Below are 26,976 nucleotides of genomic sequence, written 5' to 3' on the forward strand. Positions count from 1 at the left end.
AGCCCCCTCAGAGGCTTTTCCTTTTCTAGATTCACAAGTCAGAATGACTGTCAGGGGAGCCTAATCTCCTTAGCACCATATTAATTATATCACTAGTCTATTGTAGCTGTTACTCTGGTCATGAAGCAGAGGAGCTGTGACTTGGGAATCTGTGCTAAATCACTCTGGGCAGTCCAAGCAATGTGATTATTTATGCATATTTCCTACAAGCATGACTTCTTTGTTGGTAGAACCAAACTTCAGTTAAGACTTTAGAACACCAGGAAGACTCAGTGATGCCAGAATGCTTGTTACAATGCTTTGTAGGCTTTCCTTTTATAATCTGAAACAGATTTATAGCATAGAAACTTTGTACTGATTTGTTCTTTTAGAATAATGTTTTTAGATGCATCTAAAAATAAGTTTTCTTTTGAGATGAGAATGTAACATGAGACTTGAAGATAGTATTATCTCTAGGTAGTATCAAGAATTAGCAATAAGCAAAATAAATTAATGAGTACATATCAAACAAACTTGAGACTTACAGAAGGCCACCCCAGAGTACAATGCACTGTCATGCTGACTCCATTGATTGGAAGGTTTCAGAAGCAACCTTGGATCTGAGACCTCCATGACCTTCTGCCCTCCTATCTTTCCCTGTCTCTCTCTCCAGAAGCAGCACAGGGACAGGCTTTCTCTGAAGTTGCATTATCTGCCTAAAGAGAGACTTTCTGACAAAAGCAACTCAGTTATCAATAGTCCTCTCTAGGGAATCTCACCAGCCAAGAAGAGTGACTGTCACAGAAAAGGAGAATGAAGGTTGACACGATGTCTACTTGTCAACTAAACATTGTCACACGGTTCCATTTATTCTTCTGAAAGTCTGTTTATCTTTTTAAAAAATAATTTATTGGCCCTGAATTGTCCACATCATCTCTCCTCTCTCCTCTGTGAAGAGGGACTATAAGCATATTGATATTACTGGGCATTTTGGTACTTGGTTTTCTGCCTAGCATGCATGCAATATGTTTGCCTGCCTTTTCTATTAGCCTGTCTACTGTAGCTTGTTTCATAGACTCAATGATCAGAACTTTAGAGAATAGAAAGAAGGGTTTTTTTTCTACTTTTACAAAACAAGTATCAAATACATGGGTTTTATAATTTTTAATGTAAGATATGCTAAAAAACGGTATATGTTATTTTATATTTATATATAATAAAGCAGTTAACACTGTTCTTGTCTACCTGTTTTACTCATTGTCTGCAAAATTTAGGGAACTGTCTCATAGAAGCAACAGTTGTAAACTAAGGTTAGAGCAGTGGTTCTCAAATCTTAACAGGTTTCAGAATTACCAGACCTTGTCGAAAATGCACATTGCTTAGGCCCATCCCTAGAGTTTCTGATTCAGTGAGTCTGAGATAGATTGAATATTTGCATTTCTTAACAAATTCCCAGGTGATGGCAAAGCTGTTGATAGATGTTTCATACTTAAAGAACCAGTTGGTATTAACTCTTCTTTGAAAATCTGGTAGAATTCTGCATTGAAACCATCTGATCCTGGGCTTTTTTTTGGTTGGGAGACTTTTAATGACAGTTTCTATTTCCTTATGGGTTATTGGTCTATTTAAATTGTTTATCTGGTCTTGATTTAACTTTGGTATGTGGTACCTATCCAGAAAATCGTCTATTTCTTTAAGACTTTCCAATTTGTGGAGTACAGGTTTTTGAAGTATGACCTGATGATTCTCTGGATTTTCTTGTTGTCAGTTGTTATATCTCCCTTTCCTTGTGCAGCCTTGAGGCAGGGGGAAGGGCTTGGACTTGTCTCTACTGGATGTGCCTCCCCATGGGAAGCCTTGCCTTTTTGTGGGTGGGAGTGAGGGTGGGTTGGGAGGAGGAGGCTGGGGGAATGAGAAGAGGGAAGAGGGGGATCTTTGATTAGTGTGTAAAATGAATGAAAATTTTTTCTTAAAAAAATAAAAGCCAGCTGGGAAGTGGTGGCGCACGCCTTTAATCCCAGCACTCGGGAGGCAGAGGCAGGTGGATCTTTGTGAGTTCAAGGCCAGCCTGGGCTACCAAGTGAGTCCCAGGAAAGGCTCAAAGCTACACAGAGAAACCCTGTCTCGAAAAACAAACTAACAAACAAAAAAGCCAGTTGGTGTAAAGTCTCTTGGACTGCTTACAAATGGTGCAGTAAACAATGCTGAAAGCCTGTGGGGTTTATTGTATTACTCTTGACTTCTTGGGAGTAGTAATTGGCATTGTTTCTATACATTTTAAGTCAGAAGAATAGATCTTTTGTGTCTGAAATAAGGACATACATATTTTTCTTGGTTTGTCCATCTGTACCTGGCATCTCTATACTTCTGTATTTTCTGTGTAGTTCTTCACGTGAAAAGAAATTCTGAATCAAGCAAGACTAAGCCATTAATGTTTAGTCTACAGTCTAAGGAAAGCTATTTTATGATGTAGCTGTTGATCCAGAATATTTGTCTAATAAATTGAGTGCTTCAGTCTATATAGCCCTAGAGTCTTAAATATTTATGTGTTATAATTCCTCAAATTAAAAATTTCATATACACAAAACGTGTGAATATGTAAGAAATGGTATACTTTGGTTCTACCTTTGCAGCCATGGAAATAATTTATAATACCACCATAACTAAACTACCAGAGTAAAGGATACTTGAAGAACTAGGTTAGATAATTGCTTCATAGTGAACAAGCTAAGACCTAGGGAGCATAAGGGATTTGTCTAGTGTCATAAGCAGAATTTATTGCTTAGTTCTTGATGGCTGGTAGATACCATATAGTCAGTCCAGAAACACATTGCCCTCTAACCCAGTTACCATATACATCCTTTAAGTATACTTTACTATTCATACATTAAAAAGGAGAATTTTTATTTTAATATGTGACAGGATTGTAATTTATTTTTCTGAAAAGAGGTAACCAACTGATATCAATCATTTCAATTGAACAATTCTCCAAGTAAGAAAGTAGATTCACTCTGCACTTTAAAGCTTGTCTGCTTATAGCATTCCCTATTATCTGTGTGATTTTTGAGTGAGTCACTTAACCTTTCTAAGCCTAAGTTTCTTCATCTATAAAAATGGAGATAATCTTAAATCAGACCAATACATCAATGCATTTACCAGAATGGTTGGCTTACCGTGAATGCTCAGAAATGTTAATATATTGTAGTGATAACCCTGAAATGTGGTGTACAACTCTTAAGCAATTTCTAAATAATCAGAAATATTTAAAGTTTGGAGAGACAAACAGAGTTGGAATCATTTTGAGTTAAACGAGTGTCAGTATGTTTCAATTCTAATTTCTCCCTCACTAGTCATATGCTCTATAGCATGTTGAATAATATATCTGTGTCTCAATTTCCTATCATAGCAACATTATCTAAACATGACATTTCTGTAATTTTAAAAATTATATAAATATATTTTTTTTATATATGGGTGTATATTCATAAAAATCTAGGAGAAAAAAGAAAAAAAAGAGAAAAAAAAAGAAAAAAAATCTAGGAGAAAAACCAAACTATAACATTGCTAGCCCAAGAGGAAGATGATTGAGATTATTGGGAAATCAAAGTGAGGTGGTGCTAAAGTTAGATCTTAAGTGTGGCTGGGGTTACATGTCACGTTAATGTCCTATTCTTGGGCCCCATGTATTAGTGAGTAAAAACTCAAGTTTTTGAGTTAGACCTGGATTTAATATCTTTTTTTTTTTTTTTGACAGGGGAGACAGGTACTGGGAATTAAACCAAGGGCTACATTGAGCTAAATCCTCAACCCTGATCTAAATTGAATTTCTGATTCCTCTACCTGCTAGCTGTGTAGTGTTCTAACTTTCATACATACAAAAGAAAAAAAATATTTTGAGTATACTACTATAATTCCAGTCCTCAGAAGCCTGAGGAAAGAGGATTACAAGTTTGAAACTCATCTGGGTCAAACTGTGAATTTTGGCCTAGTCTAGCTTACATACTGAGATGTGCCTCAAAAAGAGTAGGTCTAGACATACTCATTCTGAGAACGAAGGTGAATGGACATCAGCCAAAGAAACCACTTGTTTCTTGGTGAATCACCAGATCACAAAAAGAGTCTAGCTATGCAGACTCCAGTTCATAATAATTCCATTATCTGAGTAATGCCATGTGCCCAAGCCCAAGAAACTCTGTGGAAGGGTTTAAACTTAGAGTGACTATCTCCATGAATGTACCCCAGTTTCAACAGTTGTCAGTATTTTCACTTGGACTCCATTTGTTCTTCTGCTTCTTTAATTGTGGCCAAGAGAACTAAATGTGGAGTGGTGCCTTAATGCCAGCTGCTCTGGAAGTGGGGAGGTGCCAGAGGCCATGACTTTGATCCCTGGTAGGCACTGATTTGTGCAACCGGGAGCTATTTTTGTAAGAACATGGGAAAGCTCCTGTACCTTTTCAACACTTGCTGGGAGTTACACCTTTTCCTAGTATTCCTAAGAGGAGAATTTCAGGTAATCATTTAAGAACTAAGAAACAGAAATATAATCAAGTTTGCTTTGGTAGTTGGGTCAAGATAATGATTTTTTTATACCTCTGTTAGACAGAACACATAGATCCATTTACTATTAGCACAAAGAGGTGTCATATTTAAATAGATGAGAAATCAGTAGTTTGTAATGAATGGATTTTGAAAATAATGTAGCATTGAATGAACATGCTAAGAGAATGCTGGGAATTTAAAAAATGGGCATAATGTCTCATTATTTGTATGCAGCCATCACGTTAGAATACAGATTAGAGATTTAAATCATTTACTATTAGGTATTTGCTTCTTGGGAGAATAATCATTATTTTCTCCCTGGGTATTGCCTACTTGAAGCAGAAGGTACTTTTTGCAGGTGGTGTATACCTGCTGAGTAGAGAATTGATTGGTATCTTCAAAAGTAAAGGCTCATAAAATGTCTTCTGAAATATTCACTAGCTTTTTTACAGCAGCTTATTTTTTTGCTTGTTTTATATTTATCACAGAATTTAATTTGCTGTGATTTAAATTGCATTTTATTTCTCCCATGGTTATAGAAATGGTGCCCATATTTCATAAGTGTGTATCGAACACCTAACACAGTGCTGGACATCTGAAGTTCTAGTTAAAAAAAAAAGTTTTAAAATTATTAAGTATTTTTTCTATATCGTCTAACATGAGATAACTCCAGTGCATTCTGCTAAAGAAAAAAATAATAATCACAGGAGCAGATATGGTGATGCATCCTTGTTATCCAGCACTTGGAAGGCTGAAACAAGAGGCCTGATGAGACTTTGAGACCAAGCTGGGCTATATTAAAAGACCCTGTATCAAACAACCAAATACTTGCTAATCACATTTTTATTTTTTAATCACATTTTAACATAATAATTCATTTTTTTAGGAATATGGGCTCTTGAACCAGACAGCCTGTATTTAAAATATTAACAGTTGCTTAACTGACACTGAGTTCCGAGCAAGCAAGATCTTCATCTTTGCGGATTTTTCTACCTGTGAAATAGGATATTATAAAGATTAAATGATTTAATATATTTTTATGAACATAGGAATTTATTAGGTAGTCGTGGTTTAATAAACATTAGGGTTAATGCTTTTAACACTACTGGTAATGTGTTGTTTAAAAATAATCATCAGTTTTTAAAACATTAAAATATTCTGCATTAAGTCTGATTTTATTATAGAATTTGGTATTTGTATTGAATTGGAAATTCAAGCAGAATTTGTATCTGAAAATTATTTTCTCTGCTCCTTTTCTTTAAGTCTGCTGTTAAATATCAAAGTCATTGAAGTATTAATTTCAGATATGACTTCTTCCAAAGTTCTTTTCCATCTTCTGCCTTCCACTCTCCCAAAACAATTTTATTCATTTCTTCTCTATGATTTTTCGTACTTCCTTTGATTTCTAAAATAGTTCTCATATACATCGGCCTCTCTGTAGACTTTAACTGTTGCTCGCTGTAATCACTAGAAAAGTATGGGAAGAGGAGTTGGTAAAGTTGTTTGTGATTTGTTATTGCAAGAATATTGAATGTGTTTGATACCCAGTGGGAAAAATTTACCTAAACACATTATTTTTAATTTTTGAGAGAGGAAGGATCACCCTTTGTATCATACTTCCCTGAAGGTTGGAAAGATAGTAAGATCCAGAATATAACTGAAGAAGTTTCATTTCAAGTAGTACTGTGATTTAAATGTGTCTCTAAAGCTCATCCAAACTTAGGTCCTCATACCAAATTTCCCAGCACCCTGATGGTCTGCTTTAATCATAACACATTTTGTATGTAATTTCCCTTTAAGTCTTTAAAACAAGACCTTTACATGGAACATCAAGACTTGTAAGGTATTAAGTTTGTTGATATTTAATTAATATCCTTCATTTGAACAATTTAAATAGCTAATGAAGTTGAAATATATATAAAAAATGAAATCATTTTCATAAGTTCCACTTCCTTCTTTTAAAAAAATTGTTTCATTCTGAAAGTCAGTGTCCTATGTCCTTAATTCATTGTTTGTGATTTTTTTAAATTAAGATGCAACATAAATATAGAAAGTGTCTGAATGTAATTCTTTGTCCTGAAATCTTGTGAAGTGAATATACTCCTATATATCAGGTGCTAGCAGACTCAAGATAGAGAACCTTATCTGTTCTTACACTTGTATTCAGACACTTTCCTCATACCTCCTCCATGCCCTTACCCATCTCTAGCATCTTTTGTTTCACTGCCTTTTTAGCTTATATAAATGAAATCCTTTGGTGTGTATTCTTAATACTGTGCCAGATGTTTTGATTGCTCTTCTTTCATTTTCCATTATTGACGGTTGAGTTCAGATTTTGTTTATATGAACAATTCTATGACTGCCTGTTAAATGTCAATTTTTTTTTAAATTTTCCTAATGAGATGCAAAAATGCAGGTGTTAAATGCTACAAATTTTAAGTTATATTTATTTAATGGGAAGTGCATGCATAGCAGGCATGCAGAAAGCCATTTCTCAATTTTTATTAGATTTTTCTCATTGATTTGGGGTACAGGGATTTATTTTCTGGATATAGGCCTCTGTTGGTTATATGAATTGCAGTTATCTTTTTTTTTAATCCTGATGTTATTTAAAACTATAGAGCACTTCTTGAGTTTATGTGTCATCCTTGCACATGGGCCATGATCATCTTCCCTGAATCATTAAATTTTAGTGTATGTGCTGCCAAATTGCAGTTATCTGTAGCCACTCTGTAGCTTATCTTTTCACCCCTTTACTAGTGTCTTATTAATAAACTTTACTTTGCCAAATTTTCTCTTTGTTGATTTTTTTGTATATTAAGAAATTTGGGGGGGGGGTGGCGCTGGGGAGATGACTCAGAAGTTAAGAATACTTACTACTCTTGCAGAAGATCCAGGTCAGTTCCCAGTACCCTCATCAGGCATCTCCCGGGCATCTGTCACTCCATTTCCAGAGAATTCAAAGCCCTCTGGATTCCACAGGCACCTGCTCCTATGTATACCTGTGAGGGGACCCTGCAGGTGTCAATGCAGGCAGTGATCTGCAAAGAGATGAGAATGAAAACGCGGTTAAGATTGACTTTGACTTTGGGGGATCTAATGCCAACTAGTTCACTGTCTGCATTTTCAAACATAGTACAATTTGGAAAAAGTTTCCTGGCAACAGTCCTTCCCAGTTCAGATGCACAATGAAGCTTAAGGTGTGACTACATAGAAACTCCTTTACAAAGTACATGTGACCATGAGGGTGGGTTCTATAGCTAAAAGGCCTTGAATCTAATGTGGTCTCTGACCAAGATAGCATAAAGGTCAGCAAACCATAGAATATGTGTGTGTTATGATTGCTGAGATTAAAATACTACAAACAGTATGCCTGCTACTAAGTTACTTGTTTTACAGTGTTGGAGACCAAACATGGGCTCTTGGGCATGGTAGGCAAATGCTCGATCACTACATACACCCTCACCATTTCATATTTCAGCATTCATTAGTTACACCATTTCCTTCCAGCAATGCACTAAATCATGGTAATTAGAAGCCTGGATTTTGGAGTAAGGGAGTCTGAGTAAAAAATCCTAGTTTTGGTGTGTATTGCTTGTGTGACTTTGAACTGATTATACTCCATATGCCTCAGTCTAATCTTAAGTAAAGTTATAGTAATAATACCTACTTCATAAGGTTATAAAGATTAAGTAAGGTAAGCTGAATGTGGGAGTACATGGCAGTAATTCTAACACTCAAGAGGCTGAGGCAGGAAAATCATGAGTTTAAGGTCAGCCTGTGCTGTATAGTGAGACCCTATCTCAGAACACAACAAAATGGAGTTTCCTACACCTATAATGATTGAAACAACCTGCTCTGTTTTAAGCCACTGAGATTATAGGATTATTTGTTTGACAAGTACTAGAAGTAGATGAGGGAAGATAAGGCAAGAGCACTACTGTCTTCTTACAGTCAGAAGATAGTGTCACATTCTTTATGAAGAAAGAAGTTGATCCAGGTACAGTGACATGCCTACTATTCCAGCATTCAGGAGGCTGAGGCAGAAGGGTACAAGGTCAAGTTCAACTTGGGCTGTGGGCAAAATACTGCCTAAAAATAATTTTTAATGATTAAATAAGTTGAGATTTGTAAAGTATTTAGAATATCAACTTATATATATTAAGTATTGTGTGTCACTAAACAATCATATAGTGATCCTTTGTTTCCCATATAGATTATAGCCTTATCTTTTTTGTGTTTTATAAATACTAGTAAAACCCAGTATTAAAATTTATGTTTAGAAAATATTTGGTAATTACAGCTTTTTAGGAGAAAATGAAATGGAGCCCTTGAATATCTAGAGATCTAGAATTTATTATAAAAATTGAGAATTAATTTAACATATAGCAGAGAAAAGGCATTGTTTGTGAGCTGAAGGAAAGCAGTTTATTGTTTTATTTAATCAATAAACAAGTTTCAGTCATTTGAGGATATAATACTACATAAACACATATTTATAGTATATAAATAATTCTGCCTATTATTTCTGTTCTGTTGCATAGAAATTTATGGTACCCGTTGAAAGGAAAATAGATCCTTTGGCATAAATTCAATGATAATTCTGTGTAAATTTTTCCACAGACAGAACTTTAGTTTAATACTAATATACAAAAATATACATGCATCCCTTGTCTGATAGTCCCATTTGTGACCTTAGGAGGGAATTCAAGGTAAATGGGAAACTGAATGGTAAAAATCAAAACCTTTCTTAGCATTTGAAGTATTTAAATGTTTAATGCAGATTATCATAAACTATAAAAAGCTTTGTGTCTTGGTGACAAGCCATGTGACACTATAGCTAAAGCTTGCTGTGGTAAAAAGATATAAAAAGCATTCTAAAATACTCTATAGGATCTGTGTATGACTTCTTACAAAGTGAGAGTAAGCACATCTGAACTTAAAACCTGAAAAATACTGACTTATGTCCATGTAAATATATCATGGAAAAACTTTTCCATATCACATTTATGGTGGATCATTTTGAGCTTCTTGGCTCAGTTTTCAATGATTTAAAAAAAAAATCTTAGGAATGAATAGTCGAAGGTTAGCGGGGGAGGTGGCTGCAGACAACGCTAAGTTTGGGAAAGATAATTCTTATAGTTGGCAGCCATTGAAATGCCAATCTATCTAGAAGAGAAACCCAAAAAGCTAATTGTATGGAAAGAATGTAACATTCTTTAAGCAAGAGGGCTAAAATGAATGCCAGAGATTGGGGATTTTAAGGATCTAAATTTCAGGGCAAAAATGAGCCATAGTTTCCTTTTGAAGTGATAAAAATATTCTAAAATTGGGTTGTGGTTATAGCGATGTAATTTTATGAATAAACTGAAAGCCACTGAATCAACTATTCACTGACTGGGGTAAAATTTACAGTATCTGAATTCTGTTTCAGTTGGGGCAGGGGGATGAAGTGGTGGTGACTGAGGCACCTTAGCTTAGAGTAGGAGCACAACCAACATAAGGACATTTGTGTACAGCGTCACCATAGGTAGCAGTGAAATGTGTTACATGGAGGGAGAACAGACTAAGAAGAACAGAGGCCTACTTTGTTAATATTATAGGAAGAGAATTGTATCTTATGGACTAATTCTAAAGTATTGAGTTAGAATTAGAGATGTCACTGAGAACTCTGTGTGTGTGTGTTTACAAACAAAAATGGAAATAATATGTGTACATACATTTGCACATATATGTATATACAAATACTACTTTGCAAATATATGTATCTATGAATACAACCTGACTGTTCACTGAACAGGTCCTGGAGGAAGTGATATCCCAGTAACAATTGACACACCTAGTATATAGCTGTTGATGTTCTAAATACCTTTTTTCTCTAAGAAGAACAAAGACTTCTGAAGAGATTATTTAATTCCATAGCTGAGACAGGGAAAATACCAGATGAGCCTGAAAAATCATGTGCCATAGAGCTGTGTCTAAAACATGGCAAGAATATGTTAAAAGGCCCTAAGAGCCCAATTAAAGGAGCTTGCTTACCTTAGCTAAATCTAAAACAATTTAAACTAAATCAATACTGATAGTAACCAATTATAGCCCACCACATAAGATAGGAATCAGTGAAATGGATGGGTAGAAAAAGTCACTATTTGAAAACAATGACAGTAATTAATCCAACTAGGAAACGTTAATACTCAAAATAGGAAAAATTAATTGAAGAAGAGTCAGACAAGGATCTATTTATACACCACTGTTCATACTTACTGTTCACTGTAGCTAAAAGCTGAAAACTTATCCAGATGCACAACAACAGGTAAATGAATACTATTCTATTAAAAGGGAATGACATTCTGATGCATGTTAAAACACTAAAAACTTTGAACTCACTATGCTAACTGATAAGCCAGACTCCAAAGAGTAAAATACTGTATGATTCTATTTACACAGGGTGCTTAGATTAGGCAACTTCACAAGGGAAGAAAGTAGACTAGCAGTCACTAGGGGCTGGTAAGAGGAGGAGGACAAAGAAAATCACTGTTTAATGGGACTGTATTTCTTAGGGACAGTGAAAAGTTCTAAAAGTGGATAGTGACTGTGGTTATATAACATTGTATATGTACTTAATGTCAAAGAATTAGAGCACCTAAAAACAGCCTAAAGGAAAATTACATATATAGAGAGAGATAGATATGGAATTTGTATATGTATATATATATGTAAATATATAATCACCACAAAGTATTATAGGAAATGGAACATTTTACATAATTCCAGTCCTCCCATCAAAATACTTATTAACTACAATGGGGAAAAGTATAATTTTAAAATAGAAAAATCTGGCAGACACTGGCATAACAAAGTGATCAAAGTTAACATAGCAAAACTTTTTTGACATTTCTGCCAAAACATATATAACCTGGACTGAATCAAAAGTTAAATTGAGGAACATTGTACTAAACACCTGGACTGTAAGCCTTATAAGAGTCAAGGTCATGGCAGTTAACAGTACTGTTTCAGAGTTTTAAAAATGAACTGATAACTAAGTGAGTTGTGTAAAGCTAAAATGCCCCCTCCTGCTCCAGAGCATGTCACCAAGCAAGGATTCAAGCTTGGGTTCAGCATGGGGCTGAAGTCATAGTAATGGAAAGAGTTAGGATCCTGATTTCTGTGCTGGCTTGTGAGTTATACAAAAGAGCGTGTTTATAAAAAATTCATAGCTTTGGAGGATGAGGAGAAATTATAACTTTTATATGGCTAAGGGGGGGAAGATTCTTAGTCCTATTTTGAAACTTCATCAAAGGTTGAAATTACTTCAGAATATAAGAAGGAGTACTTGCATGAACTCTTTAAAAAGAAAAACCATCAAAAGAACTTGAATGAAATAGCTGTTGTGGCTGAAACGTAGATCCCAAGAGTGAAACTGTGCTTGAAAGCTACTGGTCAAAAAAACAGGAACATGTTTGGCATGTTACAAAAACATTTTTTAAATTCAAGTATTTCCTGTAGATAGATTGAGAATAGTCTCAGTAGATTGTGTGTGAAAATTACCGTCTTTAAAAGTAGGGGAATCAAAGGCTTGGAGATGGATCAGTTATTAAAGTGTTTGCTATGCACACAGGAGGACCTGAGTTCAGTCTCCCACCCACATACAAACCTGTTGTGGTGGCCCAGGATTATAATCCCAATACCAGGAAGGTAGAAACAGGTAGATCTCTAGGACTAACTAGCCAGCCCTTCTTAGTCAACCTTCCCAAGTACCACTGAAAGACCCCCATCTCAAAAACAAGGTAGATGGCTCCTGAGGAACACCTGAGGTTTACCTCTGGCCTCTACGCACAGGAGCATACATGAACCCACACAGAAGTTTAAAAATTCAGCTGATAGTCTGGAGCATTATAATTTTTGAGTTTAGAATGTGAAAACTAAAGAAAAAACCAAACTGAATATAAAAGCAGTAATAAAAGTAGACCATTTTATTTTTAAGATTCATGTTTGCTGTCTTCTTGTTCCAGGTGATGTTGAACAGGAACTTGGGCCACCTCCATCTGTAGATGAGGCAGCAAACACACTCATGACTCGTCTGGGTTTCCTCCTTGGAGAGAAAGTCCCGGAAGTACAGCCAGGTGACCAGTACAGCATGGAGGTACAGGATGAAAATCAGGTAAGCTATGCTTTATCAACTTGGCTAAACAATGCAAATTAGCATTTTATAGCAGGAAGAGAAAGATGATTGGATATGTGCTCATTCTGGAAGGAATGATATCAATTGTAAGAATTCATTTTGAGGCCTAGAATATAACTTAATTTTCCATAATCATTCTATTTCTTGTTTGTGTTTTATATATGTAAAAAACAGAAAACTAATGAATTACTAAATAACAAATAAGCTACTCAAATGACAGAATTGAGGGATTAACACTGCACTGAGAAATTAGAGTATACACTATTCCCAAGTATATGTGCATTATTGGCAGATTAATAATATGCTGAGTCTAGAGCAGATCCTAATCCATTTCTAAAACTACCAATTACTTCTACCACAGTAGAATTAATGTTAAAATAACTTAGAAAATGACAGCTAAAAGTTAAAAATCCCTAAATTCTTAGCTATTAAATAATGCGCTTCTCAGCAGCCTTTGAATCCAGGAAATTAGAAAAGACTTCAAACTGTTGCATGAAAGCTAAGTATAATGTATAGGATATGACTCAAGGTTTACTGAAAAAAATAAAGACTACTTTTGAATGCATTTATTAGAAAAGTTGAAAACCTGAGAAACTAATGGTCTGAGTATCCATCTCAGAAAGCTTTAAAATATTATTTTATAGTTAACTTTCTTTTAGGTAATGTCCTACTTTTCTATCAACTTCACACAAGTTAGAGTTATCTGGGAAGAGAAATCTCAGTGAGAAATGCCTCTGTCAGATTGCCTGTAAGCCGGTCTGTAGGGCATTTTCTTGATGAATGATTGATGTGAGGGCCCAGCTCACTGTGTGTAGTGCCACCCCTACCTGGGCTAGTGGTCTAAGACTAGATAAGAAAGCAACCTAGCAGGAAAAACCAGTAGGCAGCACTCCTCCGTGGCCTCTGCTTGAGTTCCTTCCTCCAGGTTCCTGCTTTGAGTTCCTCCTCTGACTTCCCTTCATAATAAACTATAATTGTAGGCTGAAATAAACTCCTTCCTTCCCAAATTGCCTTTAGTCTTTTTCTCAGTAATAGAAACCTAACTAGTTCAGTGCCTTATAGTGAAATATTTATTCAGGCCTGGGGAGATATCTTGACCTACCCATATCCAGGGAACCAAACCTAGGGCCTTGTACTTGCTAGGTAAAGGCTTTACCACTGAGGTAACTCCCAGATAACTAAGGTAACTTCTAGTTTCTTGATATTTATGTCAGGTTAACCTGTGACTGTCCTAATAATTACCACTATCACGATACCCTCCTCCTTCCTATAGCCAACTACTTCATCTTTTTCTACAAAGCCACATTTTTTCAGAGATGATAAAATTAGTCATTTTGCTTTTGAGACTCTTCATGTCACTGTGATTTCAAATCAAGTCACAAGTATGTAGACTTTGCCTTACTTTTAAATACACTTGTAAGACCACATCTCCAAATAAAACTCTAAAACATAAGGCTGGGAAATAGCTGGAGGTAGAATGCTAGCCCAGCAAATGAAATGTCCTGGATTAATTTTTTGCCTCTCACCAAGAAAAAAAGAAAAGAAGGGTGACAAGACAATAGGAATTTTTGTAAAAATAATACTTTGTAAGCTGAAAGTGCCATATAAATAAAGTATACAGTAATATACAGTATAATTAGTATGTAAAATGTGTAAGACTATGGCTTAGAAAATTATTTCATTACCTTCATATTTTTGATAGTTTCATTTTCATACTTATTATTTGTGTACGTATGGCAGAAGTATGGCACTCAGAGGACAACTTGTCTGAGTTAGTTCTTTCCTTTCACTGTGTGGGTCCCAAGAATCAAACTCAGGTCATCAGCCTTGGCAACAAGAGCTTTTACTTGCTGTGCTGTCTCCCTGGTCCCCGTTTTCACATTTCTTTCTTTTCTTCTTATTTAATCTGTGTGAGTGTTTTGCCTAAATGTAAGAAATAAGTGAAAATATGTAAAAATATTTAAAATTGGCTAAGCATTACATAAATGTAAAAAAATGACAGTTGTAGCTTCTTGGAAAATATTTTTAGCTGTCTTGAAACCACATAAAAAGTGGCTCTGGGCTGGAGAGATGACTCAGTGGTTAAGGGCTGCTCTTCCAAAGGTCCTGAGTTCAATTCCTAGCAACCACATGATGGCTCACAACCATCAACATTGAGATCTGGTGCCCTCTTCTGGCCTGCAGGGATACATGCAGACAGAACACTGTATACATAATAAGTAAATAAATCTTTAAAAAAAAAAAAAAAGTGGCTCTATTGACTACTGGAATTTGTAGACTAGAAAGATCATTAAGAACTAGGAGGTCATTATCTTTGGTAACTTTCTTCTGAGCTAAATGCATTTTGACAAAGATGGACTAGCATTCAGGAAGACCCTATAGTGAAGATGTCCCAGATTAGTACTATGGTGACAGAATCTAACAGGCAGGTTAGAATAGATCATTTTCTGTAAAAGAACAATTACTGAAAGTGATAATTAGCTTCAATAATTTTATTTTCTTCTTTCAAGTCCCTAAGGTGTTAGGATGAATGTTAGGAGTTTTATCTTCGGCTAGCCTGCATTTTTTAAATATGATTGAAAAAAAGTATTATGATTGCACAAGTGTATGTGTGTGCATGATGTGTGTATGTATAAAAGCACGTGTGGAGGAGCACATGGATAGTCATGAATGTATAGAGAAGTCAGAGGACAACTTTATGGAGACATTTCTCTCTTTCCATCACGTGGGTTCCAGGGATCAGACTCAGGGCATCAGGCTTGCATAGCAAGGGCTCTTATCCACTGTGCCATCTCACTAGCCACTCACCTGAATTTATGTGGAACCTTTAAAAAGTCCAGATTGTGAACTTCATGTTGCTCCCTCTGGAGAATGGTAAGGACAATTGGAAAACTGCTAAAAACTTTTAGAGTTGGAATAACTTAATTAGATACCCATTTGACCTGCAGCATGGAAAATAACAGCTATATCTTGTTCACTAGCCTCCATATATAAATGTAAGGGCCGTCTTTTAATTCTTAAGCCTTCAACCATTTTTGAGTTTCTAAACAATTATAGATTTTGCTTTTATATTTAAGGCTTTTAAAGCATGTATTCTATGACACTGCTTTATTTTGTAAAAAATGATAGTAAAAATTGTGTATTTGGGGTAAACCTTCACATGGCCTATATTATGTACGTGATACACTGCCTGTTGACAAAGACCAGAATGAGAATCTTGTCTACAAATAGAAATGGGTTGTTTACAATGGATCTATCCCAAAATAAAACTTTTTTTCAGTGTATGACAATACGGAGTACAGTTCATTTCATCATCCCACAAGCTACATGAACTGAGTGCAGGAAAGGTAAAATTGTGTATTGACCTCCCTATAATGGTTGGCACCAGGCTAGTCCCTTTACCACTTACTACAGCAGTTAGAATGCAGTATGTCAGCAAGCTGGCTTCCTGGCTGAGAGGTGGAAGGAGTGGGGGTGACTCTGCCCCTCCAGTTCTAGCAAGGGCAAAAGAATGAAAACACCTTCCTTCCCTTCTCAGTTCATACTAAGGCCAAGATCCTCTCGCCCTAAGAGGCCAGAGATGATCCCTCTCCCACAGTGCCGAAACCCTGGTTGTATTTGTGAGCCATCCTACATGTTAGGGAAATGAACACCTGGGCCTTAAAAAAAAAAAGTTGTGTTGAATTTTTAAGTTGAGGTGCTATAAGGCTCAGAATTTGTTGGAGCTTTGTTTTTTCAGTATGTCTTATAAGTGGTTTTGCTGCACTCCCACTTAAAGCTGATACTCTAGTGACCAATGAATTATAAAAGACAGAGGTTACAAAGAAATTGAAACTCCTCTTTTCTCTGGAGAAATACTATATAGTAGAAGAAAGTTACCTCATAGATTTTGAGGGCTTATTTCATTGTAAGGAAAAATCAGTTCCTAGTATTACTAATATGATTAAAATGATTTATTTGGTTGTAATGTGATGATACTGTTACTTCTGTTTAAGTCAAATGTGTCTTTTATGACCAGGCATAGTACAGAAACTAAAATCCAACACAGATTGAACATAGATAATTAAACATAGGGGATTGCATCCAGAAATCCTTATCAAATTAGTTGAAAATTATTAATATTCTTGCAGTTAATAATCAACACATTCTCTAGTTATTAAATGTAGATTCTCAATTTCAGCAAAGAGACTATTGATGGAGACTATATGTAAAATATTTGAAAGGCTTCTTTCAAATTTAATATTTGAACATGTTAAAATTTATCAGTAGTGCTTCTTCAAGTAATTTCATCTTTGATCACTTATGACTTTAGTGTTTGACAAAAAAAAGTACTTTTATTCACTACATCAGTAATTTATTTGGGTAGAAAGAGATGAAGAAAAAATTGGATCTCTCATTTGTTGGACAAACCAGAATATATTACCACCAACCTTTTGTAACTTTTAATTCCTTCATATTAAAAACTTACCAAGGAAAGCTGGACATAATGGTGCTTTCATGTAATAGGAGAACTTGGGAGGTAGTGGCAAGAGGGTCAGTAGTTCAGGGTCATCCTCCTTCTGAAACTTAGAGAATCTCAGATATAAGAATTTTTCAAGATATAAATTTATCTTTACACATAATTACTTTTTACAAGAATTGATTTTTGTGTTAAATAAACATCATTTACTCTGTGTTAATAGAAAAGCTTATAAAATAAGGTATTTTGCTCTGCATTCATGCCCTGTGTATCAGTAAGATCCTTCTTTTCATTAAGAACTTTTTTTATTTCTCCTTAGCTGCAGAGTCATTCTTTTTCTAGCCAAAGAAAGTTTTTAACAAGACAAAGTTCCAAGCCTTCTGAAAAGTTTCATTGATTGGAAATAGCACTTTGTGTTTAAAAAGACATTTCTGTTAGTCTAAAGCAGAAAAACTTGCCACAAGTCTCTGTTCGTGTTAAGTGGTCAAGTTTAACCTTAATTGTAGAACATGGGATCTCATCGTAGAAAGCAAAAACAGTTGTAAAGGCTACATGGATATTATTGTTGATTTTTTAAATCAGGTTATTGTTTGGCCTTGAGATACATTTTAACAGCTTATCAGTTGACCTTACTTTGTACTGACTCTGGTTTTTCAGACCTCAGCAATCACCCAGCGGATAAGCCCCTGCTCCACGCTGACTAGCAGCACTGCCTCTCCACCAGCCAGCAGCCCCTGCTCCACGCTCCCGCCAGTCAGTACCAGTGCAGCTGCCAAGGACTGTAGCTATGGGGCTGTCACGAGCCCAACCTCCACCCTAGAAAGCAGGGACAGTGGTATCATTGGTGAGTTTCTTTTTATAATAATCATTTTGTATCTTTTTTTTTTAATGCAAGTTTAAGGTTTTCAGAAGTATATTTTGAGATATGTATGTAAACTTGTTCTTTTTTAAAATGTTAAAGTGATAAAGGTCGACAAAATAAAAAACATTTATTTCTATTTAATCACTTTTTTTCAGGCCTTATTTGATAATGTTCTATACACTAGTTTCTGTAAATTCTATATTTTGTCTCTGCTGTCACAGTAGTTGTCTAGAAAAGTTAATTCTTCACTAGTGTAGTAGAATTTTGTGAAAACAGAGAAAGGAGATTAAGATTAAAGGGCTAAAGATCTGCAATTTGAGTTGTCCTGGGGTATGTCTGTTTCCTGTGCGTATCAGTCCTTTGATGAGGTTTGGAAGCCCCTTCTGACCGTGTTTCTTATCAGTAGGACATCCTGTTTTCTGCCCTTAACAAAGTAGAATAAATTTGTTCTGTTGCTTATGATTCTGGGACCTTAGACTAATGTATTATGACAAGAAAAAAAAAAAACATGCTGTGGGTTACTGTGGAGACATGGTGCTCTGAGCCTAGGTAGTTTACTGCTGAATGCAGCCTAAAGGCGTGAGCCTACAGTAGGCAGAGTAAATGATCTTCCTCTCCCTCTCCAGAGCAGAACTCATCACTCTGTTCGTCTTCCCCGCTCTCCAGCCCACCTCAGGGATTCGCTGGCAAGGCAGTATAGATAAAATGGGAGTTCCACATTCAGTGAGACAATGTCCCTCAAAAATTAAGAATAATGGCCTCAGGGGCATGAGAGCAGGAGAGCTGGCCCTGCCCCTCACCAGCTGCAGCTTGTAGAAAAGTGGACCCTGAACCTCACCTGGGCAACATAGTAAGAGTTGGCCCTGGCAATATGGGTGTGAGTGAGCCAGCCCTGAGGGCATTAGACTAGGAGAAATGGCCCTGCCCCTTACTGCCTGCTGCATTGGGTGAGCTAGTGCTGGAGAGCTCGCCCTGGTGGTAAGGTTGAGGGAGAGCTGGCAGGCTGACCAACCCAGATACCTACCCAGGGCCAGAACCAGGACTGGGAGTTGGCCCATCCCAACATCCATCCCATCTATGATCTGCTGAAGCATATGAAGGTGCTGGTCCTGCAGATCCAGAGCTGCAGGACCTCTATAACCCAGGGCAACAGCAAGCTATCAAAGAGGAGTCCCAGTGAGGAACCAGTATTGACAGTATAGCAAAAGCCAGAGGCCTGGAACCACACCAATGACTCATTATAATACACACTCACAAGTAAAGATGTGTGGACTAAAGGGTATACTGTGTGACTCACTGTGCCACAGTACAGCTTCCACAATGAGTTTTTTTTTTTCTTTTAAATTTTATTTTATTTTATCTTGGGTCGAGGAGAAGTTGCAAGGGCAGAGGGAAAATGAATGAGATCAGGATACATGGTGTGAAATCCACAAGAATCAATAAAAATAAGAATAAAACTAAATTTCTGTTTCTCATACTGTATAAAACCAAAGAAGATCAGTGACCTTACTTAATATGAAGCCTAAAACTTTGAAATAACTAGAGAAAAACATGGGAAAATAGATGGAGAATGTACGTTAGTGCAGTCACTATGAATATATGTAAACACCCCCCCACCATCACCCATAAAAGACATGTTATATGGTCCTCTATACCACTCAAGGTATACAGCTAAAGGAGTCTCAGTCAGCATACAGTAGGAATGTATACCTATGTATGTCCATACCCTGTACTAGTCATAGCAGCCAAATGATGCTGTCAGCCACAGTGCTGTCAGCAGCTGAATAGATAAAGAGAGTTGTAACACGAGTTCCTAAGCAGTCTTTTAATAAAAAACCTGGAGCCTGATATTGGGGTGAAAGCTGAAAGATCAAAGAAGCAGAGCAAGCCGCATCCACCATGTCTTACCTCACCAACTCCTCAGCCTGAAAGAGCTCCAGCCGAAAGGGCTTCAGCTGAAAAAGCCCAGCCAAAAGGCCTTCCTCAGTCAAAAGGCCTTTAGGAGGGAAATGTAGTGAACTGTGTCTTTTTAAATATATTTCCTTTAATAATTGGGTTATTAAGTATATTTTAACAAATAGTCTGAGATACATTCTATTCAGATAAGAACAATAGCAGTATAAAGCTGTGTTTATACTCCGAGAAGAGAAAACGTCTTAGTGAAGAAAGTTGGGCTTTATTTCTGAATGTAAGTGTGTTTTCTGTGTATTTCTCTTCTGCCTGACAACCGGACGATAAGAGTGTTCTAGTCTAGGGCCAACATTGCATAGACTAAGGAGGAAGTCTAAAATACAGACAGTAAGACTGAGCAGTCACCTTGGAGCAGCCGTGGTGCAGGAAGGCCTGGACAACAGCCCTGACAAGACCCCAGACTTAAAACAATAAATGTGAATCTTCATCGAATTGTTTCTCTGCAAGTCACAGAGAGGTCATTGCCAAATTGTCAAAGTGAGTTTTCTGTTGAGCAATGTGGTTTCATGATCCTTCACTGGTAGTATAGATTGCAGTTGCATCATCATGCCAGCACCATCAAGACCTGATTCTGATACTTCAAGAAGAAACTGCAGAAGCTTAGAAAACGGTCATTGACAAAGGAAGAACTCAGAAAAATGAAACCAGAGCTAGAAGCTACATATTTTGCAATATTCAAGAAGACATTTGCAATACATGGTGTGTTCCTGTGTCGTGTTACAGCACATCCTATTTTAAGAAAAGATTTAAATCTTCATATCTTCTTGGAATATAGTCAAAATTTGAGTGTGTGAGAAAGAAGAAAAATGAAGATTTCTTCAAAAATGGGATTAAGTCAGGAGCTAGAGTAATTGCTTCAGGATTGCTTCCTTTGAGCATAAATGAACATTCCTTCTAGTCTGTCATTACTGAGTTGGGAATGTATCTGTTAGAGCCAGGTGACAAGATCCTCCAGAATACAGAAGGTGACTGCAATAGGATTGGGTCTTCATCGTATGCTTTAGGAACTCAGGGTTCTACAGATACATGCAAATAAAATTATAATTAATAACATTAAATATAAGTTAAAAGAAAACTTTCCATTGGCAGCATAGAGAACAAATACTTGAATGTAAGCAAGTATTTTTAAATATTTTTGTCAAAACAAGGATAGTAAACTTTTATGGGGAAAAAAAGTGAACAAACATTGCACATCTAAAAAGCCCAGCATTCAGGAGGGTAGGGAAGAAAGGTTGAAGGTCTAGGCCACCAAGGGCTACACAGCAAGATCCTACTTCAGAGGGTAAAAAGTAAAGAAAAACAAAAATTTGCTTAAAAAACTTTTATTTGTTTATAATTTCTGTATGTGCACACATGTTTGTATACTCATAATTGGGGGCAGAATGTGATGCTTCAGTGCACATGGAAGTCAGAGGGCATTTGTGGAATCAGTTTTCTGCTTCCACCTTTATGTGGATTCCAGAGATTGAACTCAAGTCACCAAGCTGGACAGCAAATGCCTTTTATCCAATGAACCATGTTGCCCTCCCTTCTTAAGTAAAAGTTATTTTAATTAATTTACCAACTGCTAGATTTCTCTCTAGACTCCAGAAAATTTGGCTGTTAACCAACCCTAAGTAAGCACTTAGGGATAAGAAATAAATGGGGAAACAAGTGTTTTCTATCATTCAAGGCCAGAGAGTGTTACCCTTCAGTACTGTATATGCAAATTCACATTTATCCTTAGACAAAATTAGTGTTTTTCTCTTCCTGGGCTGTAAGTACAGAGTGTAATTAGTAATACTCCTTTGTATATGCAGATTAGTCTGTGTCAAGCTTTTTTCAGTTTATTACTTGCCCTTTATCCTCAATCCCTTCCATTGTAGGTATTCTAATATGTTTATAGCTTCTTAAATTTCAGTGTAGCCTTTCAAAGTATATATTCAGTGGTGTGTGTGTTTGTGTATTTGTGAAATACACAAAGTGGCATGTTAAATTAATATAAAACTTTTTAAAGAACTATGTAATACCCATTTTCTCTAACTACCTCAAGTATACTAATTATACATTCCTCACATTTCATTTACAATTGTTCACAGCTGTCCTCAAATTTATACCTGATTTCTGGGTCATGTGGTTTATGATTAGTTAACTTTATAAAGTGTGGCAGAGTGTTTCCAGCAGTGTATAAAACTTCTTTTCTTTTTTTCTCATATCTTTGTCATGACTTCCTACTGTAATTCCAAAAATTCCAAACTATGAGTATTTTAAGATAAATTTACACCAAATATGTTTGACTACAAGATCTCATCTGAACTGTGAGGTTGTTTATAGTCTTTTCCTGATCACCACTTACATTTATAGATTTTATTAGAAAAATGTTATTATATTTCATACTAAGATGCTACTCCCCAATCATGTATGTAATTTTATATATGAATCTTAGCCTTTCTAAAATTAGAAAATTTCTGTATTCTGTAGCACAACTAATTCAGAATTTCATATATGAAGTTGTAGACCTGGGTTATTTGACTTAATAATCTTAGTAAATCCAATGATTATAAAATTATGTCTCTCTTTACTTTGCATTTCGTATATAAACTTCCCATCATATGCAAAAGAAAAAAGCTAAGCATAATGAACACAAAGAAAGCAGCAAGTATTAAAGGTGGGAGAAAAATGAACCACTAGAAACAAAATCAAGTAATAGGTAAATAGCAGAGCTGGAGCAGTGCAGTACCCCCAAAGCCAGAGAAGACAAAAGTGTGATGGAAGGAGTGAGTCGAGTCTTGTGAAGAAATAAGAAAAAAACTTGGAGACCCCCAAGAACTATGAGAGCGATTAACAAATGGAATTAACTATTTTTTCTATATTGGTTTTCTTTTAAGGACTACCAAACCAGAGCATTTATATATGTTGTGGAAGGACTACCAAATCAGCGCATTTATATATGTTGTGGCTAGTATGAATGTCATGGCAATAAGTATATCTCTGCTATTACAGTATACATGTCAATGCATGGATTTACCTATTTAAAATAGATATTGAGTAGGTAAAAAGCATATAACAAAGTTCTATAATACAAAATCAACACAAAAATAAATCCTACTCCTATATCCTAACAACTAAAAAATTCAAAAACAAAATTAAGAAAATAGGTCCAAAAATACCAAAAATTATTATGAAGGAGAACTGGGAAGATGGCTCCCCTGATAAAGTACTTTGCATGCAAGCATGAGAACAAGTCCCACCTCTGCTACAGTAATGTGCTCCTTTGACCCCTGGACTGGGGAGGCCAAGACAGGAGGATCCCTTGGAGATTGCTGCCTCTCAAAAGATGAAGAGCAGCTAAACAAGATACCCAGCATCAGCCTCTGGCAAGCATGCCAAAATATTTAAAATCCTATTTATGATAAAGAGGAAACTAGAAATGTGTAGATGTAACCAACCGTCTTATTAAATAAGAAACACAGAACCAATGCAAAGAAGAAAGCCAAGAGGTCAGAGCTCAATTTTTTAAATACTATAAATATGTAAATGTCTTCTCTGGAATCCTGAAAACTTTCAAATTACTAGGTATTTTGATCCTATGTGGTCTTGATTCACCTTAAATATGATACAGTATGTATCAAGAAAGCATTCTCTAATGGCATCATATTTTCTTCACAATGCTTCCTTCCATCATAGTGCTCCTCAAGTCTGAGGTGGAAAACTGTCAAATACTTGCAGGGTAATTTCATATTTGTAATTTGTATTGGTATAATTTTTTAGCATAAAATTTTGTGCCTTATCATACTACTAATTATAATCTATCACTGTTACATTAAGCAATAATTTTTATAACCCCAGTTTTTCTGAGATAAAATTGTTGATGTATACATATAATTTCTAACATTCCTTTTTCATACCAAGTTTCATTTAGATCCTTTTGGAATGGATGTGTAGCAAATGATGAACTGAAGTGTGAATCCATTTTTGTTTCTGCCTTTTATTTACCTGAAAATCACAGTTCCCTTCAGAAGAGTTTAAATCTTGAGTCCCCCTTTCAGTTAAATCTTGGGATTATTTTTTTCTTTCAGTCTTGAGTTTTTTGAAATAACCAATTTTATATCTTAATATCATTTAGCACCTACAGACTAAATTTCTGTGGCCATATCCTTTGTTCAATGGTTATGTTTCACTTCTGTAGTTAAAAAGCAAAGTTAACAGCTCCTCCTTTGTTCCTGGAGGAATATTTAGTCCAGCAGAATGTTATGTTCTTTATTTCTTCCAAGTCACCCTCTGAGTCATTTGCTGAGTGCTAGATAATTTGAATTAGTTCTTTCATGCCTTTCTCGTTTGTTTCCAGAAATGTGCAGGCTCACTACTGAGTTTTATGGTTCTGTATTCTCAACTCCATCATCTTTCCAAAGTGTCCAAATGCAAAGTAATACTTAGCATTAGAAGATCTGAAGTAGTCATTGGACTATATTTATATTGCAAGATGTATTTTGTAAAATAATCTGGACACTTTGTTCATTTAAGTAATTTAAAAGACCAAATGACATTTTTCTTCATAATTAACCTGATGAGGTTAGCAACCACTTTGTTAAGCAGAGACTATGGTCCAGATATAATCTTTGAATCCTTGTACTGTATTGTGATCCTATAAGAAATCTATAGATAACTAATAGGGTCAGATCATTGAAAGGCTATATAAACTTTGTCAGAAAGCACTTATTACAAAATCTTTCATAAAGGTACTGTAGAACAGAAGAAAGTGCAGATGTGCACAAGTGGACCCAACTACTTCCAGATGAAGCTCTCCACTATTCTATAATCACATGTGCTCTGACCTGAGTGTGAACCAAGATTTGTACAGACAGCCTTGCTGTCACAGAGAGCTTCTAGAAATTTCTACTGAAATTAGTGATGCCCTCTGGCCACATAGCCAAAACAGGCTGTCCAAATCCTTCAGGTATAAGCTATTAGTAAACAGCTAGTCCTGGGTGCACCAAAAGAAGTTTCAAACTTTAAACAGCACATATTCCACTTTCCTTTGTCTTGGTTAGTAGCCAGTACCAAGTTTCTAAGCATCTGTGAAGATAAGCAGAGTGGTTCAGTCTGGCTGTAAAACTATGTATACTCTAATATAATAAAGATAGAATTTCTTCCTAGTCTTGAGAAACTTAGATTAAAAGGTAATTGCTCCCAGGGTATCTTAGTTAGTTAGGGTTACTGTTGCTGTGATTAAACACCACAATCAAAAGCAACTTGGAGAGGAAAGGATTTATTTGGCTTACATATCCAGAGTCACAGTTCACTCCTGGTACCAACTTCTGTCTTAGTTAGGTTTTTATTGCTATAAAGAGACACCATGCTAACGGCAACTCTTATAAATGAAAACATTTATTTAGGGGGCTCACTTACAGTTTCAGAGGTACTGTCTGTTTTCATCATGGCAGGGAGCATGGCAGCAGGAAGGCAGATGTGGTACTGGAGCTGAGAGTCCTTCATCTTTACTCAGAGGCAACAGGAAGTCGGCTGACAGTCACACGGAGGGAAGCTTGAGCAAAAGAGACCTCAAAGCCCACCCCACAGTGACACACTTCCTCCAACAAGCACCCACCTCCTAATAGTGCCACTCCTTTGGGAGCTATTTTCTTTCAAACCACCACATTGCCAACTAGTCTAAATTAGTCAAAGCAAGTGACCAAAGTTAGTGAATGTGGAATTGTTATCTGGAGTGGCTGAGAGCTGGGAAAGAATCATGTCAATGAATTTTCTCATTTGTTGAAATCCTAGACTGTTATTGAGAAAGCTGCCTTCTAAAAAGCTGAAAGTTCAAAGTCTGTTTATTTTTTGGTGGTAGCCTTAAAAAAGAAGTCTAATTGGTCTCTTCTACTTGTTTTCCTAACACAAATAAAAAACCTTTCCCAGTCTTAAAATACCTGAATATAATATGATACTGGGAGCTGTGTAAACATTTTACCAGTACTGACATATTTTAGAACTTCACTTATATATCTCCAAAATATGTCATCATGTACATTTTTTTCAAAGTAAATTATTTCTTTACTTAAATGCTTGCCCAGGTAACATATATATTTATACCCTAGGTAGAAATATTTTTAGTACAAGTACTATAAAAATTGCACTGAAGAATGAGCACATTTATTTTCTGCATCTTGTTAACATTTGCAGCATCCTCCAAAACTGCCAGAGCAGCACAGCCAGAAACAGAGTTTAGTGTTCCCTGTTTCTCTGTGATTTGGGAAAGATGATAGTGGGGGTTAGTCTGGATCCTCTCACTTGTTTTCTCCTTTTTTCAAGTGGAATTATAAAGTTGACACTAAGTTGTTTGTTTGGTTTTTTTTTAAGATTTCTTTATTTTTTATGTGCATGGATGTTTTGCCTGCATGTATGTCTGTGTTTCATGTATGTTCTTGGTACCATTGGAGGCTAGAAGAGGGTGTAGGCAGAAATTTCTGTCCTACCAGCACCTCCCAAATACCTGGCAGCCACTTCATAAATAATTGACTCAGCAACTTAATATTACTTATAAATGCTTAGCCAGTAGCTCAGGCTTATTACTAACTAGCTCTTACACTTAAATTAACCCATAATTCTTACATATGTTTAGCTATGCAGCTTGGTATCTTTTTTCAGTACAGCATTATCATCTTGCTTCCTCTTCGTCTGGCTGGCAACTCCTGACTCTGCCCTTCCTCTTCCCAGCATTCTTAATTTGGTCACCCCACCTATACTTCCTGCCTGGCTACTGACCAATCAGTGTTTTATTATTAACAATGAGCATGATCCACAGCAAGAGGGTGTCAGATCTCCTGTGACTGGAGTTCTGGACAGTTATGAGCTACCATGTTACATAACTCCAGGTGCTGGGGATAGAACCCAGATTCTCTGGAAGGGCAGTCAGTGCTCTTAACCACCGAGTCATCTTTCCAACTCCCTGGTACTAAGTTTTTAAATTTAAATATGAAAATAAAACCCTGAAAGTATAGTAGC

General features: G+C 36.1%; 1 protein-coding gene, 1 long non-coding RNA gene and 1 other non-coding gene across 26 annotated transcripts in view; 1 reads left to right on the plus strand and 2 right to left on the minus strand.

The window, feature by feature from the left end:
- Positions 1–26,976, plus strand: part of Tanc2 (tetratricopeptide repeat, ankyrin repeat and coiled-coil containing 2) — a 338,567-nt gene that overhangs the window by 179,304 nt on the left and 132,287 nt on the right. For all 24 annotated transcript variants that reach the window (XM_076577705.1, XM_076577713.1, XM_076577710.1 and 21 more), the window contains 2 exons: positions 12,531–12,679; positions 17,817–18,003. In XM_076577705.1, coding sequence (XP_076433820.1) covers positions 12,531–12,679; positions 17,817–18,003 — 336 coding nt within the window. The remainder of the gene's footprint in view (positions 1–12,530; positions 12,680–17,816; positions 18,004–26,976) is intronic.
- Positions 5,353–25,781, minus strand: LOC121831481 (uncharacterized). Its single transcript, XR_006074948.2, has 3 exons — positions 25,381–25,781; positions 7,396–7,559; positions 5,353–5,511 (listed from the first exon to the last, which is right to left on the minus strand). It is a non-coding gene; the product is annotated as an uncharacterized LOC121831481 (long non-coding RNA).
- LOC121831868 (U6 spliceosomal RNA) lies at positions 7,130–7,233 on the minus strand. The gene has a single exon (XR_006075470.1). It is a non-coding gene; the product is annotated as a U6 spliceosomal RNA (small nuclear RNA).

The sequence above is a fragment of the Peromyscus maniculatus genome, chromosome 8 (assembly GCF_049852395.1).
Source record: "Peromyscus maniculatus bairdii isolate BWxNUB_F1_BW_parent chromosome 8, HU_Pman_BW_mat_3.1, whole genome shotgun sequence".
Classification (NCBI taxonomy): domain Eukaryota; kingdom Metazoa; phylum Chordata; class Mammalia; order Rodentia; family Cricetidae; genus Peromyscus; species Peromyscus maniculatus.